Here is a 12,952-nt window from a genome sequence, read left to right on the forward strand (position 1 = left end):
TCAACAAAAATAGCATATGAAGACGGACAGAATGATAATTTGAACATTTTGCTAGGCTTAAGCTCCATCCATCCATTTTCTACCGCTTATTCCCTTTTGGGGTCGCGGGGGGTGCTGGCGTTTATCTCAGCTACAATCGGGCGGAAGGCGGGGTACACAATGGACAAGTCGCTACCTCATCACAGGGCGTAATCCATCCCATCTATTTGTTTTACACTGCTTATCCTGTTCAGGGGGGCGGGGGCCTTTTCCAGCTGACATGGTATCAAAGGTCAACTACACTCTGGACACTCACAGGCAACATTACCATTTACAGTCAGCCACCGATTGTGCAAGTTCTCCCACTTAAAATGATCACAAATCATTCTTGTTTGAAAAATATATACAGTGGGGCAAAAAAGTATTTAGTCAGCCACCGATTGTGCAAGTTCTCCGACTTAAAATGATGACAGAGGTCTGTAATTTTCACCATAGGTACACTTCAACTGTGAGAGACAGAATGTGAAAAAAAAATCCAGGAATTCACATTACATGATATTTCCACCCCCATGCGTCACAGTAGGTTTGGTGTTCTTGAGATGGAACTCAGTATTCTTCTTCCTCCAAACACGAGTTTATACCAAAATGGATACATGGATGATACAGCAGAGGATTGTGAGATTGTCATGTGGTCAGATGAAACCAAAACAGAACTTTTTGGTATAAACTCAACTCGTTTGGAGGAAGAACAATACTGAGTTGCATTCCAAGAACACCATACCTACTGTGAAGCATGGGGGTGGAAACATCATGCTTTTGGGCTGTTTTTCTGCTAAGGGGACAGGACGATTGATCTGTGTTAAGGAAAGAATGAATGGGGCCATGTATCGTGAGATTTTGAGCCAAAACCTCCTTCCATCAGTGAGAGCTTTGAATGGTTGACCAAATACTTATTTTCCACCATAATTTACAAATAAATTCTTAAAAATTCATACAATGTGAATTCCTGGATTTTTTTTCACTTTCTGTCTCTCACAGTTGAAGTGTACCTATGATGAAAATTACAGACCACTGTCATCATTTTAAGCGGGAGAACTTGCACAATCGGGGGCTGACTAAATACTTTTTTGCCCCACTGTATAGCACAAAACCATTCAGTTACCTTGTGAGGACCGAAATACTTGAAACAGAGGTGGAGAGTCTATCTATCCATTTTCTACCGCTTGTCCCGTTTGGGGTCGCGGGGTTGCTGCAGCCTATCTCAGCTGCATTCGGGCGGAAGGCGGGGTACATCCAGGACAAGTCGCTACCTCATCACAGGGCTAACACAGATAAACAGACATTCACACTCACATTCACACACTAGGGACCATTTAGTGTTGCCAATCAACTTATCCCCAGGTGCATGTCTTTGGAAGTGGGAGGAAGCCGGGGAACCCACGCAAACACGGGGAGGACATGAAAACTCCACACAGAAAGATCCCGAGCCTGGGATTGAACTAAGGACATTTGTATTGTGATTCACATGCACTCACCCCTCTTTCACCGTGCTGCCTCGGTTGAGAGTCAACCATTAATAAACCATCAGGACTAAACTAAAAGTATTTGCAGGGAATGAAACATGACATTTTCTTAGCCTATACTGATGGTGGAATTGTTTTATTTTTGTTTTACAAACTGATTGCTGTGGAAGAGTAGTAAAGGATAATCAACTAACATAGAGAATGCAGAGAGATCTCAGTCGAGGATGTCTTTGTGGCTTGTGCAGCCATAAACTTTGCTTGATTGACATCATGGCTTTAAAAGCCCTACAGCAGTGGTTGTCAACAATAAAATACAGTAGCATAGCAGCCTAAGTATTCATTAATAACAAGGCAGAGGTTTTATATAGCAACTATATTTAATATGTTTGGCCATTGCATTGCACACATTTTAAACAGTAATACTGTTTGAATATTTAAGTGGTAATTTGGCTTACCACTAGATGGGGCCCATGTACCACAGTTCGCAGAGCCGTGTACGGAGAATATGGGCCTAATGAAATTAGATTTTATTTAAACGGGAATAGCAGGTCCATTCTATGTGTCGTACTTGATCATTTTGCGATATTGTCATATTTTTGCTGTAAGTAGAGAACATCGACGATAAAGTTCGCAACTTTTGGTCGCTAATAGAAAAGCCCTGCCTTTACCGGAAGTATGTGCGCGTGACGTCACGAGTTGCAGGGCCCCACACATATTCACATTGTTTATAACGGGAGCCACCAGCAGTAAGAGCAATTCGGACCGAGAAAGCGACAATTTCCCCATTAATTTGAGCGAAGATGTAAGATTTGTGAATTAGGATATTGATAGTGAAGGACTAGGAAAAAAAAAGAAAAGCGACAGCTCCGGCAGTGTGAGCGTTTCAGATGTAATTAGACACATTGACTAGGATAATTCTGGAAGATCCCTTATCTGCTTATTGTTTTAATACTGTTTTAGTGAGATTTTAAAGACATACCTCGAGGTCGGATGGCTGCAGTGAACACGCAGTGTCTTAGAGAGAAGCTGAGGAGCCAAGCTCACAGCTGCCTTTTTTGACAGCTGCTGCAGGACGACGAATAATCCACTGATGTCTCCGGTAAGATAGATATCACCGTTTCTTCATGTTGTATTCGTCTATCTACTGAATTGTACATTTTATTTTTGCAGTCTCGGTTTTAAGAAACTGAATTATTTTCAGTTTTTTGTACTCGTAATTGTATTTATTTTATTAATTTCCACAACCTGGCCTTCTGACATCAAATAAAAAACAAAACAAAAAACATCCACAAGTAAACATGCCTGATGTGCAATGTGAACACTTCGAATTAAAGAAGCAAACTTTTCCCTTCTCTGATTTTAGGTACAACGTGAACATATACTGTTGTATACTTATTCTTTATGAATAAAGTTGAATCGTTAGGTAAATACAAACCAGAAAAACTGAAATGGACTGTTGCTTTGCTAGCTATATTTATCATGATTTAAGTACTTGTGAACAGGTTTTGTCAACAGAAATATGGAAATGTGAAGATGATCATCCTCTGTGATCGCGGAGGGATAGTCACACATATGCCAGTATTTGAAATGAATGATATTAGCCTTTTTCTGGTATTTTTTAGCCCATTCACTGACAAAAACAACATTTTTTTTAATAAATGATATATACTAAGGACAGCCTAATGTTTTGATAGCAGAAAAGTCAGCATTAGACAGATTTCAAGTAAGAATTAGTTTGTATACATGATGCAACTTGAAGTTGACCATGAAATCATTCATACAAATCTTTAAAACTATATACTGCACATAAAAATATGTCAATTCTTAAATATTTAAAATTCCTCCAATTTAAAAAGCAGCACAAACAATACCCTTTTTTTTTTTTTTAAAGACAAAAGCCGTTAATGGCCGTGGGTGCTTGAAACCAAACATACTCCTGACGGTCCATGTTAGTGTTGCCGCAGCTGCAAGGATCACTAGAAAGTGCAATTATTTGATTTTTCACACAAGTTGGCAGTTTAAAGTGCAGTTTAGGGTGGAACCAACCTACCCCGCAGTCCCTGTGGGCCAGCGCTAAGACCCTGGTTGTCGTTAAACGCACGGGGCCGCTGTCAGACAAGAAGTCAGCGACAAAGAGCGAGCGGAAGAGATGTCTTAAGCACGTCGACACACGGAGGCAGTGAACCCCCCTGTCCAATACCAGATTCTCCATGTTGATCTCGTAGATCTCCTTGGGGAGGGTGACTGAGCCACCTATGAGCAGCAGCACTCGGGGGACATGACTCATGGAGAAGAGCACTTCCAGCTGCTGCAGCACCTCCTCCACGGCCTGGAGCGTCTTTTGACACTTTCGCCTGTTTAAATTAGCCTGATGAACTTGCTTCTGACTCACGACAGCTTCATCCTGGGAGGTTACAAAACAAACACACTTAATTTTAAACGGCAACTGCACTTTTTAAAATTGTATTATATCTATCATTCACAATCCCTATGTAAGACAAGAACAAATTTCTTTTTTTTAATGCACTCTAATTTGTAAAATGCAGCAAGTACAAGGTCGCTAACAATAAAACTAATGAGAGTCATCTATGTCGGCCTTATGAAAAAACATCCAAAAACCGCCAACTACAGTGGGGCAAAAAATTATTTAGTCAGCCATCGATTGTGCAAGTTCTCCCACTTAAAATGATGACAGAGGTCTGTAATTTTCATTATATGTATACTTCAAATGTGAGAAAAAAATCCAGGAATACACATTGTAGGAATTTTAAAGAATTTATTTGTAAATTATGGTGGAAAATAAGTATTTGGTCAACCATTCAAAGCTCTCATTGATGGAAGGAGATTTTGGCTCAGAATCTCACGACACATGGCCCCATTCATTCTTTCCTTAACACGGATCAATCGTCCTGTCCCCTTAGCAGAAACAGAGCCCCAAAGCATGATGTTTCCACTCCTATGCTTCACAGTAGGTATGGTGTTCTTGGGATGCAACTCAGTATTCTTCTTCCTCCAAACACGACGAGTTGAGTTTATACCAAAATGGATACATGGATGATAAAGCAGAGGATTGGGAGAATGTTATGTGGTCAGATGAAACCAAAATAGAACTTTTTGGTATAAACTCAACTTGTCGTGTTTGGAGGAAGAAGAATACTGAGTTGCATCCCAAGAACACCATATCTACTGTGAAGCATGGGGGTGGAAACATGTTTTGGGGCTGTTTTTCTGCTAAGGGGACAGGACAATTGATCCGTGATAAGGAAAGAATGAACGGGGCCATGTATCGTGAGATTTTGAGCCAAAACCTCCTTCCATCGGTGAGAGCTTCGAATGGTTGACCAAATACTTATTTTCCACCATCATTTACAAAAAAATTCTTTAAAATTCCTACAATGTGAATTCCTGGATTTTTTTTCACATTCTGTCTCTCACAGTTGAAGTGTACCTATGATGAAAATTACAGACCTCTGTCATCATTTTAAGTGGGAGAACTTGCACAATCGGTGGCTGACTAAATACTTTTTTGCCCCACTGTATATCCCATTTACATACCGTGACTTGAGTATTTACCAAGTATTAGCGATACTTATAAACGCTAATGAAGAAGAACTACTTATAGCAGTGAGGAGTAACTAGCCTTTGCTGCTACATTGACATACTGAGCCGGTAAAAGTTAATTCTCGATTATAAATCACGTCTCTCACTTGTATAGTAGAAGGTTGGGGCCATAAACCGAGAAGTTAGACCGACACACACAAAATAACCTTTTTTTTTTTAAATCTGCATAAGGATGATTAATTCTTTATCTAAATGGGAAGATATGAACATCCCATCAGTCAGCATCCCAATGAGAGAAGACATTGTACAGCAAGGGATTTTTTTATTATATTTGTAGTTCTTTTTTAGCACTTTGAAGTACTACTAATTGCTGGAGCTACTTATCCCTCTGCTTCTAAAACTTGCAGCTCATCCGCTTTATTTATATCCAGACTAAAAAAAACTAATGTTTTTCCTTCTGCTTAAAATAAGCAAAATATGTGAATATTACATGTTATTAGGAATGTGCCGGTTAATACAATACATATGCAGTCGTGGTCAAAAGTTTACATACACTTGTAAAGGACATAATATCATGGCTGTCTTGAGTTTCCAATAATTTCTACAACTCTTATTTTTTTGTGATAGAGTGATTGGAACACATACTTGTTGGTGGCAAAAAACATTCATGAAGTTTGGTTCTTTTATGAATTCATTATGGGTCTACTGAAAATGTGACCAAATCTGCTAGGTCAAAATTATACATACAGCAATGTTAATATTGGGTTACATGTCCCTTGGCAAGTTTCACATCACATGGACCTTCTGGAGGAAAGTTGCGTGGTCAGATGAGACAAAAATTGAGCTGTTTGGCAACAATACCCAGCAATATGTTTGGGGGAGAAAAGGTGAAGCCTTTAATCCCAGAAACATCAGGCCTATCGTGGTGATAGTATTATTCTCTGGGCCTGTTTTGCTGCCAATAGAACTGGTGCTTTACAGAGAGTAAATGGGACAATGAAAAAGGAGGATTACCTCCAAATTCTTCAGGACAACCTAAAATCATCAGCCCAGAGGTTGGGTCTTGGGCGCAGTTTGGTGTTCCAAGAGGACAATGACCCCAAACACATGTCAAAAGTGGTACAGGAATGGCTGAACCAGGCTAGAACAAAGGTTTTAGAATGGTCTTCCCAAAGTCCTGACTTAAATATGTGGACAATGCTGAAGAAACAATTATATTTCAGAAAACCAACTAATTTAGCTGAACTGCAGCAATTTTGTCAAGAGGAGTGGTAAAAAAATTCAACCAGAAGCTTGTGGATGGCTACCAAAAGCACCTTATTTTAGTGAAACTTGCCAAGGGACATGTAACCAAATATTAACATTGCTGTATGTATACATTGACCCAGCAGATTTGCTCACATTTTCAGTAGACCCATAATAAATTCATAAGAACCAAACTTCATAATTATTTTTTGTGACGAACAAGTATGTGCTCCAATCACTCTATCACAAAAAAATAAGAGTTGTAGAAATTATTAGAAAACTCAAAACATCCATGACATTGTTTTTTACAAGTGTATGTAAACTTTTGACCATGGCTGTATACAGTACTTGCAAGATGTTTAAAAATCTGAGGTTTTCTGTATTTTTTACAGCACTTTATAGGTAGAATAGATCATCTTCCATTACCTTCAATGTTTGCGGACTCTTGCTGGCGTTTATTTACGTGTTAGAGTGCATTAAAAAAAAAAAGGTGCTTGTCCCACATAAGGTTTATAAATGATGGGCAAAACTCTGGAAAAAAATGGTGGTTTCCCTTTCATTTTCTGTCAATGATAAAAAAATAATGTGCAATAAGGTCTGATATTTTCACCGATTTATCTTGTTGTTTCCTCTGAGAGTACACCAGTTGGTCAAAGGTCATGGGCAGTTGTTGTCTCTGAAATAAAATAAATTTGAGGACCTCGCTGACAAAACGGCAGCAGCCTTCCTTAGTCACAGTTCCCGGGAAGACAACATTCATGCAGCCTTCTTCCTTTGCTCTTCTCGACATCTCTGAGTCACTCTCAGCTGTCTTGTAATGCTGACGACTGGCGGTCACGCTGCAATGTCCCTCCTGTGTGTTTTCTGTCAACACAATGAGAGTAAGAATGCATTAGGCCAGGGGTCAGCAACCCAAAAAGTTAAAAGAGCCATATTGGACCGAAAACACGGGAAAAAAAAAATCTGTCTGGAGCCGCAAAAAACTAAAAGCTTTGTGTAAGTGTTATAATGAAGACAACCCATGAAGTACCGTATTTCCCCCACTAAACGGTGCACCTAAAAACCTCAAATGTTCTCAAAAACCGACAGTGCGCCTTATAATCCGGTGAGCCTTATATATGGACCAATATTAAGCCACAGCAGGTCTCACAACTACGGTAAGCAGCCGCCGATTTCATTTTCCCCCGTAGGAGAAGAAGCGCGCGGTGCATGCTGGGATATATGACTGCGCCAGGTGTGCAATTTCATTTCCATTTGTGTGTTTAAGTAAAGACCCCAAAATGGCTCCTGGTGAGAGACATGATTTCAGGAAAGCAGGAATTGTCACTGAACTGCTAGACAACAGCAGCGACACTGACTCCATTAACAAGGTCTCGAAATAGTGCAAAGCAATAACAATATATATCAATAACTCAACGTTGCTCAAACATTAATGTCACACAACACAACACACAAAATAAAAACATGTAAAGCTCACTTGATTAGGTTATTCCTCATCCACGAATCCCTCGAATTCTTCTTCTTCACTGTCCGAATTAAACATTCCACAAGAGGTCTCGCAACTACGGTAATCAGCCACCTACCTTATTTTCCCTCGTAGAAGAAGCGCGCGGTGCATGCTGGGATATATGACTGCGGGAGGCTTGCAAAGTTTAAACTCAAGGCAATCAGTCACACAGTAGAACATGGGAATAGAGCAGCAGCGACACTGACTCGTTTAATGACGACTTCGACGAGACGGAGCCTGGCATGTGAAACTTGTTGGATGCCGTATTCGCCCAACTGTTTGATTCAAACACTGAAGAAGAAGAATTTGAGGGATTCGTGGATGAGGAATAACTTAATAAAGTGAGCTTTACATGTTTTTTTTGAGTGTTGTGTTGTGTGACATTATCATTTGAGCAACGTTGAGTTATTGATGTATTATTGCTTTGCACTATTTCGAATGTTACTATATTGCAACGTTGAGTTATTGATGTATTATTGCTTTGCACTATTTCGAATGTTACTATATTGTGATTGCACTAACGTTTGATTTACCGTAACAGTATCAGACTGTTTTTTACGTGTTTATTGAATCGGGGAAAATAATAAAACAGCTGTTTATTCATTTTGGGAGTGAATGGAGTTGTCAGAACGCTGGTTTGTAATCTATTAATAAAGTTTGACTGACCTATCTGACTGTTTTGTTGACATTCCCTTTAGCGCAGCTCCATCTAAAGCAGGGGTGTCAAACTCAAATACAGAGTGGGCCAAAATTTTAAACGGAACAAAGCCGCGGGCCAAGGTTGAACAAATTAACCTTTTAATAGGGACCCAAACAAGTTTTGCATTAAATATTGAACAACCAAGGCTTATATAACTTTAGTGACATGCAAAATCCAGTTTAAAATAATAATAATGATAATTAAAAGAATATCAATGGCATATCAAATACAATTTAAATAAACATTTTATGTCTTTTTTTCTATTTGCAATCTTCTGAGGTAAATATCAAATTTTTTCCACAGGCTAATAATAAATTTGAAAAGAAAATAACAATAATGAATGAACCAAACATTCAAACCTTGAAGTAGCAAGAGAAAATGCATGAATAAAACGTTAATTATTGGTCAGTTAGCTGGAAGTTTCCCGGAAGAGTTAGTGCTGCAAGGGTTTCTGGGTATTTGGTCTGTTATGTTACGGTGCGGATGTTCACCCGAAATGTGTTTGTCATTTTTGTTTGGTGTGGGTTCACAGTGTGGCGCATATTTGTAACAGTGCTAAAGTTTTTTATACGGCCACCTTCAGTGTGACCTGTATGGCTGTTGACTAAGTATGCGTTGCATTCACTTGTGCGTGTGTGTGCAAAAGCCACAAATATTATGTGACACGCTGTTAGTATGGAGGAAAAGCGGACGTGACGACAGGTTGTAGAGAACACTAAAGGCAGTGCCTTAAATGCACGCCCCCAATATAGTTGTCCAGGTGGAAATCGGTAGAAATTCGGGAGAATGGTTGCCCCAGGAGATTTTCAAGCGGGGCACTGAACTTCGGGAGTCTATCGGGAAAATTAGGAGGGTTGGCAAGTATGAGTATTAGCGGTGAATGCGGTGTTACAGCGGCACCAACGCTGTATAACACCGGCGGGCCAGCTCTAATGCTAAATTGATATTGCCTCAAGGGCCAAATTAAATTACACGGCGGGCCAGAGGGCCAGAGTTTGACACCCATGATCTAAAGGATGCATAACGTAACCCCAGCCTCTACTGTAGCATCTATTCTATGCGCCTTATAATGCGATGCGCCTTATAATGTGTAAAATACGGGTGTCTCTAATAGCTATAATAGCAAAATGTCAAAATGACTGACGCAAATCTTTGTTGACAGAAATGTTGAAATGTAATATTTATTCTACACATTTTTACAACATTCAAAATCATTAATAAAATTGAGGTTACCGTATTTTCCGCACTATAAGGCGTACCTTCAATGAATGGCATACTTTAAAACCTTGCTCATATACAAGGCGCACCGCATTATAAGGCGCATGTGGGGTGAGTGACGCGTGTAAGTGAGTGGGCAAGTTCAGAGAAGTAGCGCTAGCATGTTCAGGAGTCTTAATAGCATGGTGGATGTCCGCTTGGCTTTGTGGAAAACATAAAGAGTCATTCCGACCAAAGAGCAGAACTGTAGGGACCCACTGGTCTTACCCCCGACAATATATCGGCCCTGGAGGGAAGGTCTCCCCTGCGCTCCTAGACCACGATCTGGGAGCCGACGAGCAGGATTCAACATGATGATTCTTGGTGCCTGGTGAGGCTGGATCTTTGAAAATCAGTGCACCCAATCGTAAAGGTGTTCTTTTTATGAGCCCGTTTACAAGGTGTGTAAAACATCTTACCATTTTCATAAGTGAGCCATTTGTTGGCTCCTTAAGCCACTTTTCATTGAAGCTTTGCTTCTTGGGTTTATTGCCCGCCATGGCGAAAACATGGAGGGAGTCCAAATGCCGGAAATGCAGTATTTGTGATGAATAAAACTTTTGGCAAATCAAAATTTAAGAAATTGTAACGGAAAGTCCATTACATTGAAGTCAACCAATAAAAAAAGCAATAAAGGGGGGTGGAAATTTGACAAATCGGCAAATATAAACAAAACACCGTTTTGACACGGAAAAGGCAGGGTCGGTAAAAAATAAATAAAAAATCTGCGTCTGTATACATATATATATATACACATACATACATACATATTTACACATACATACATATTTACACATACATACAGTGGGGCAAAAAAGTACTTAGTCAGCTACCGATTGTGCAAGTCCTCCCACTTAAATTGATGACAGAGGTCTGTAATTTTCATCATAGGTACACTTCACTGTGAGAAACAGAATATAAAAAAACATCCAGGAATTCAAATTGAAGGACTTTTAAAGAATGTATTTGTAAATTATGGTGGAAAATAAGTATCTGGTCAACTATTCAAAGCTCTCACGGATGGAATGAGGTTTTGGCTCAAAATCTCACGATACATGATACATTCTTTCCTTAACTCGGATCAATCGTCCTGTCCCCTTAGCAGAAATACAGCTCCAAAGCATGATGTTTCCACCCCCATGCTTCACAGTAGATATGGTGTTCTTGGGAAGCAACTCAGTATTTTTCTTCCTCCAAACACTACGAATTGAGTTTATACCAAAAAGTTCTATTTTGGTTTCATCTGACCACATGACATTCTCCCAATCCTCTGCTGTATCATCCATGTATGCATTTTGGTATAAACTCAACTCGTCGTGTTTGGAGGAAGAATACTGAGTTGCATCCCAAGAACACCACACCTACTGTGAAGCATGGGGGTGGAAACATCATGCTTTGGGACTGTTTTTCAGCTAAGGGGACAATACGATTGATCCGTGTTAAGGAAAGAATGAATGGGGCCATATATCGTGAGATTTTGAGCCAAAACCTCCTTCCATCAATGAAAGCTTTGAATGGTTGACCAAATACTTATTTTCCACCATAATTTACAAATAAATTCTTTAAAATTCCTACAATGTGCATTCCTGGATTTTTTTTCACATTCTGTCTCTCACAGTTGAAGTGTACCTATGATGAAAATTACAGACCTCAGTCATCATTTTAAGTGGGAGAACTTGCACAATCGGTGGCTGACTAAATACTTTTTTTCCAAACAAGAATGATTTATGATCTTTTACCTTCGGCGGAACCACGACATGTTGAATCCTCGGGAACATTTAGCATCGCTATAGCCGTCGTCTTAGCGATTTCCTCAGCTTTGTTTTTTGTAGGCGGCGATGGCTGCTTCATTACTAATACGTTAACACTATATTCGACTGTGGTGATTTGTTAAAAAGCAGATTTTCAAATGTTTTTTGGGTGAGCTCCAAACTTCCTGCACACATTTGAAAGTTGCAACTGGTCGCCGTAATGCATCATGGGACAGCTTAGTCACTTGGTGCATTCACTTGCAATCGGAAACCTCGGATTTCCTAGCGCCACTCAAACTGCGTGTTTATTTTGCAAGTATGCGGATATCTAATCGTCGCCATTCACTATACATGTGACTGCCATAATATAACCTAACAATATTGCGCGAGTTAACGGGAAAATACAAATAATACAGTCCTGTTGTAATATAAAGTTTAGAGTCTCGGTTGTGGTGTGTTACTGAGTGTGTTGTTAAATGAAAATGAAAGCAGAGTGCACACACTGTAAGTAATAATAGGTAAAGTAATAAAAACGAGGATAAGTTCACTATATGCGATTATAATCAAATTTTAAAACATGGACATGTATTGTAGTTTGTAAACAGTGACCTCTGCCGGAGAAACGAATACAGGACAACTATGAGTAATTTGTCAAAAGCAGGGGTCTCAAACTCAATTTACCTGGGGCCACTGGATGCAGTCTGGGTGAGGTAGGGGCTGCAAGAAAAAAATATTTAAAAAAATATTTTTAAATGTCTTTATTTTTATTTTCAACACAAAACAAAATCAAAATATAAATGAATAAAATGAGAATCAAGTAATGAAAATTAAACAATACCAAAAAACAAATAACAGTTTGAATAGGTCCAGGTTATCTGGGATTGTTATTACGGACGGACAGGTGTCGCGGTATGACTGCAGCCAGGCACGTAAGAAAACCCTTGTCTCCATGGCCACGTTTCTGTCGCTTTCACTTATTTGCCGCTTTTCCACTAACGCAGGGGTAGGCAACCCAGAATGTTGAAAGAGCCATTTTGGACCCAAATAACAAAAATCGCCGAGGGGGGGCAAAACGTTTCTCTGCTTGGATCACGCAAGTGACATCAATTTTTGGCCCTCGAGAGCCACATACCACACGGTGAGTGGTAGATTTTTTCACAACGCTGTCAAGCGCCATTTATATAGGACTCGCGGGCCGCACTAACATTAAACTTTCATATTAAGGTGGGGCCCGCAAAATAACGTCTCGCGGGCCGATTGCGGCCCGCGGGACGCGTGTCTGAGACCACTGGTCAAAAGACTGATTGATTGATTGATTGAAACTTTTATTAGTAGATTGTACAGTTCAGTACATATTCCGTACAATTGACCACTAAATGGTAACACCCAAATACGTTTTTCAACTTGTTTAAGTCGGAGTTCACGTTAA

At 39.7% G+C, this 12,952-nt stretch overlaps 1 protein-coding gene across 1 annotated transcript; it reads right to left on the reverse strand.

The window, feature by feature from the left end:
* Positions 1-1,622: 1,622 nt before the first annotated feature.
* Positions 1,623-11,773, reverse strand: mad2l1bp (MAD2L1 binding protein). Its single transcript, XM_061910564.1, has 3 exons — positions 11,512-11,773; positions 6,919-7,172; positions 1,623-3,906 (listed from the first exon to the last, which is right to left on the reverse strand). Exons 1-3 carry the CDS (start codon positions 11,621-11,623, stop codon positions 3,388-3,390), a joined length of 885 nt encoding a protein of 294 aa, XP_061766548.1. The 5' UTR covers positions 11,624-11,773; the 3' UTR covers positions 1,623-3,387.
* Positions 11,774-12,952: the final 1,179 nt, after the last annotated feature.

Source organism: Nerophis ophidion, linkage group LG09 (assembly GCF_033978795.1).
Source record: "Nerophis ophidion isolate RoL-2023_Sa linkage group LG09, RoL_Noph_v1.0, whole genome shotgun sequence".
NCBI classification, from domain to species: Eukaryota; Metazoa; Chordata; class Actinopteri; order Syngnathiformes; family Syngnathidae; genus Nerophis; species Nerophis ophidion.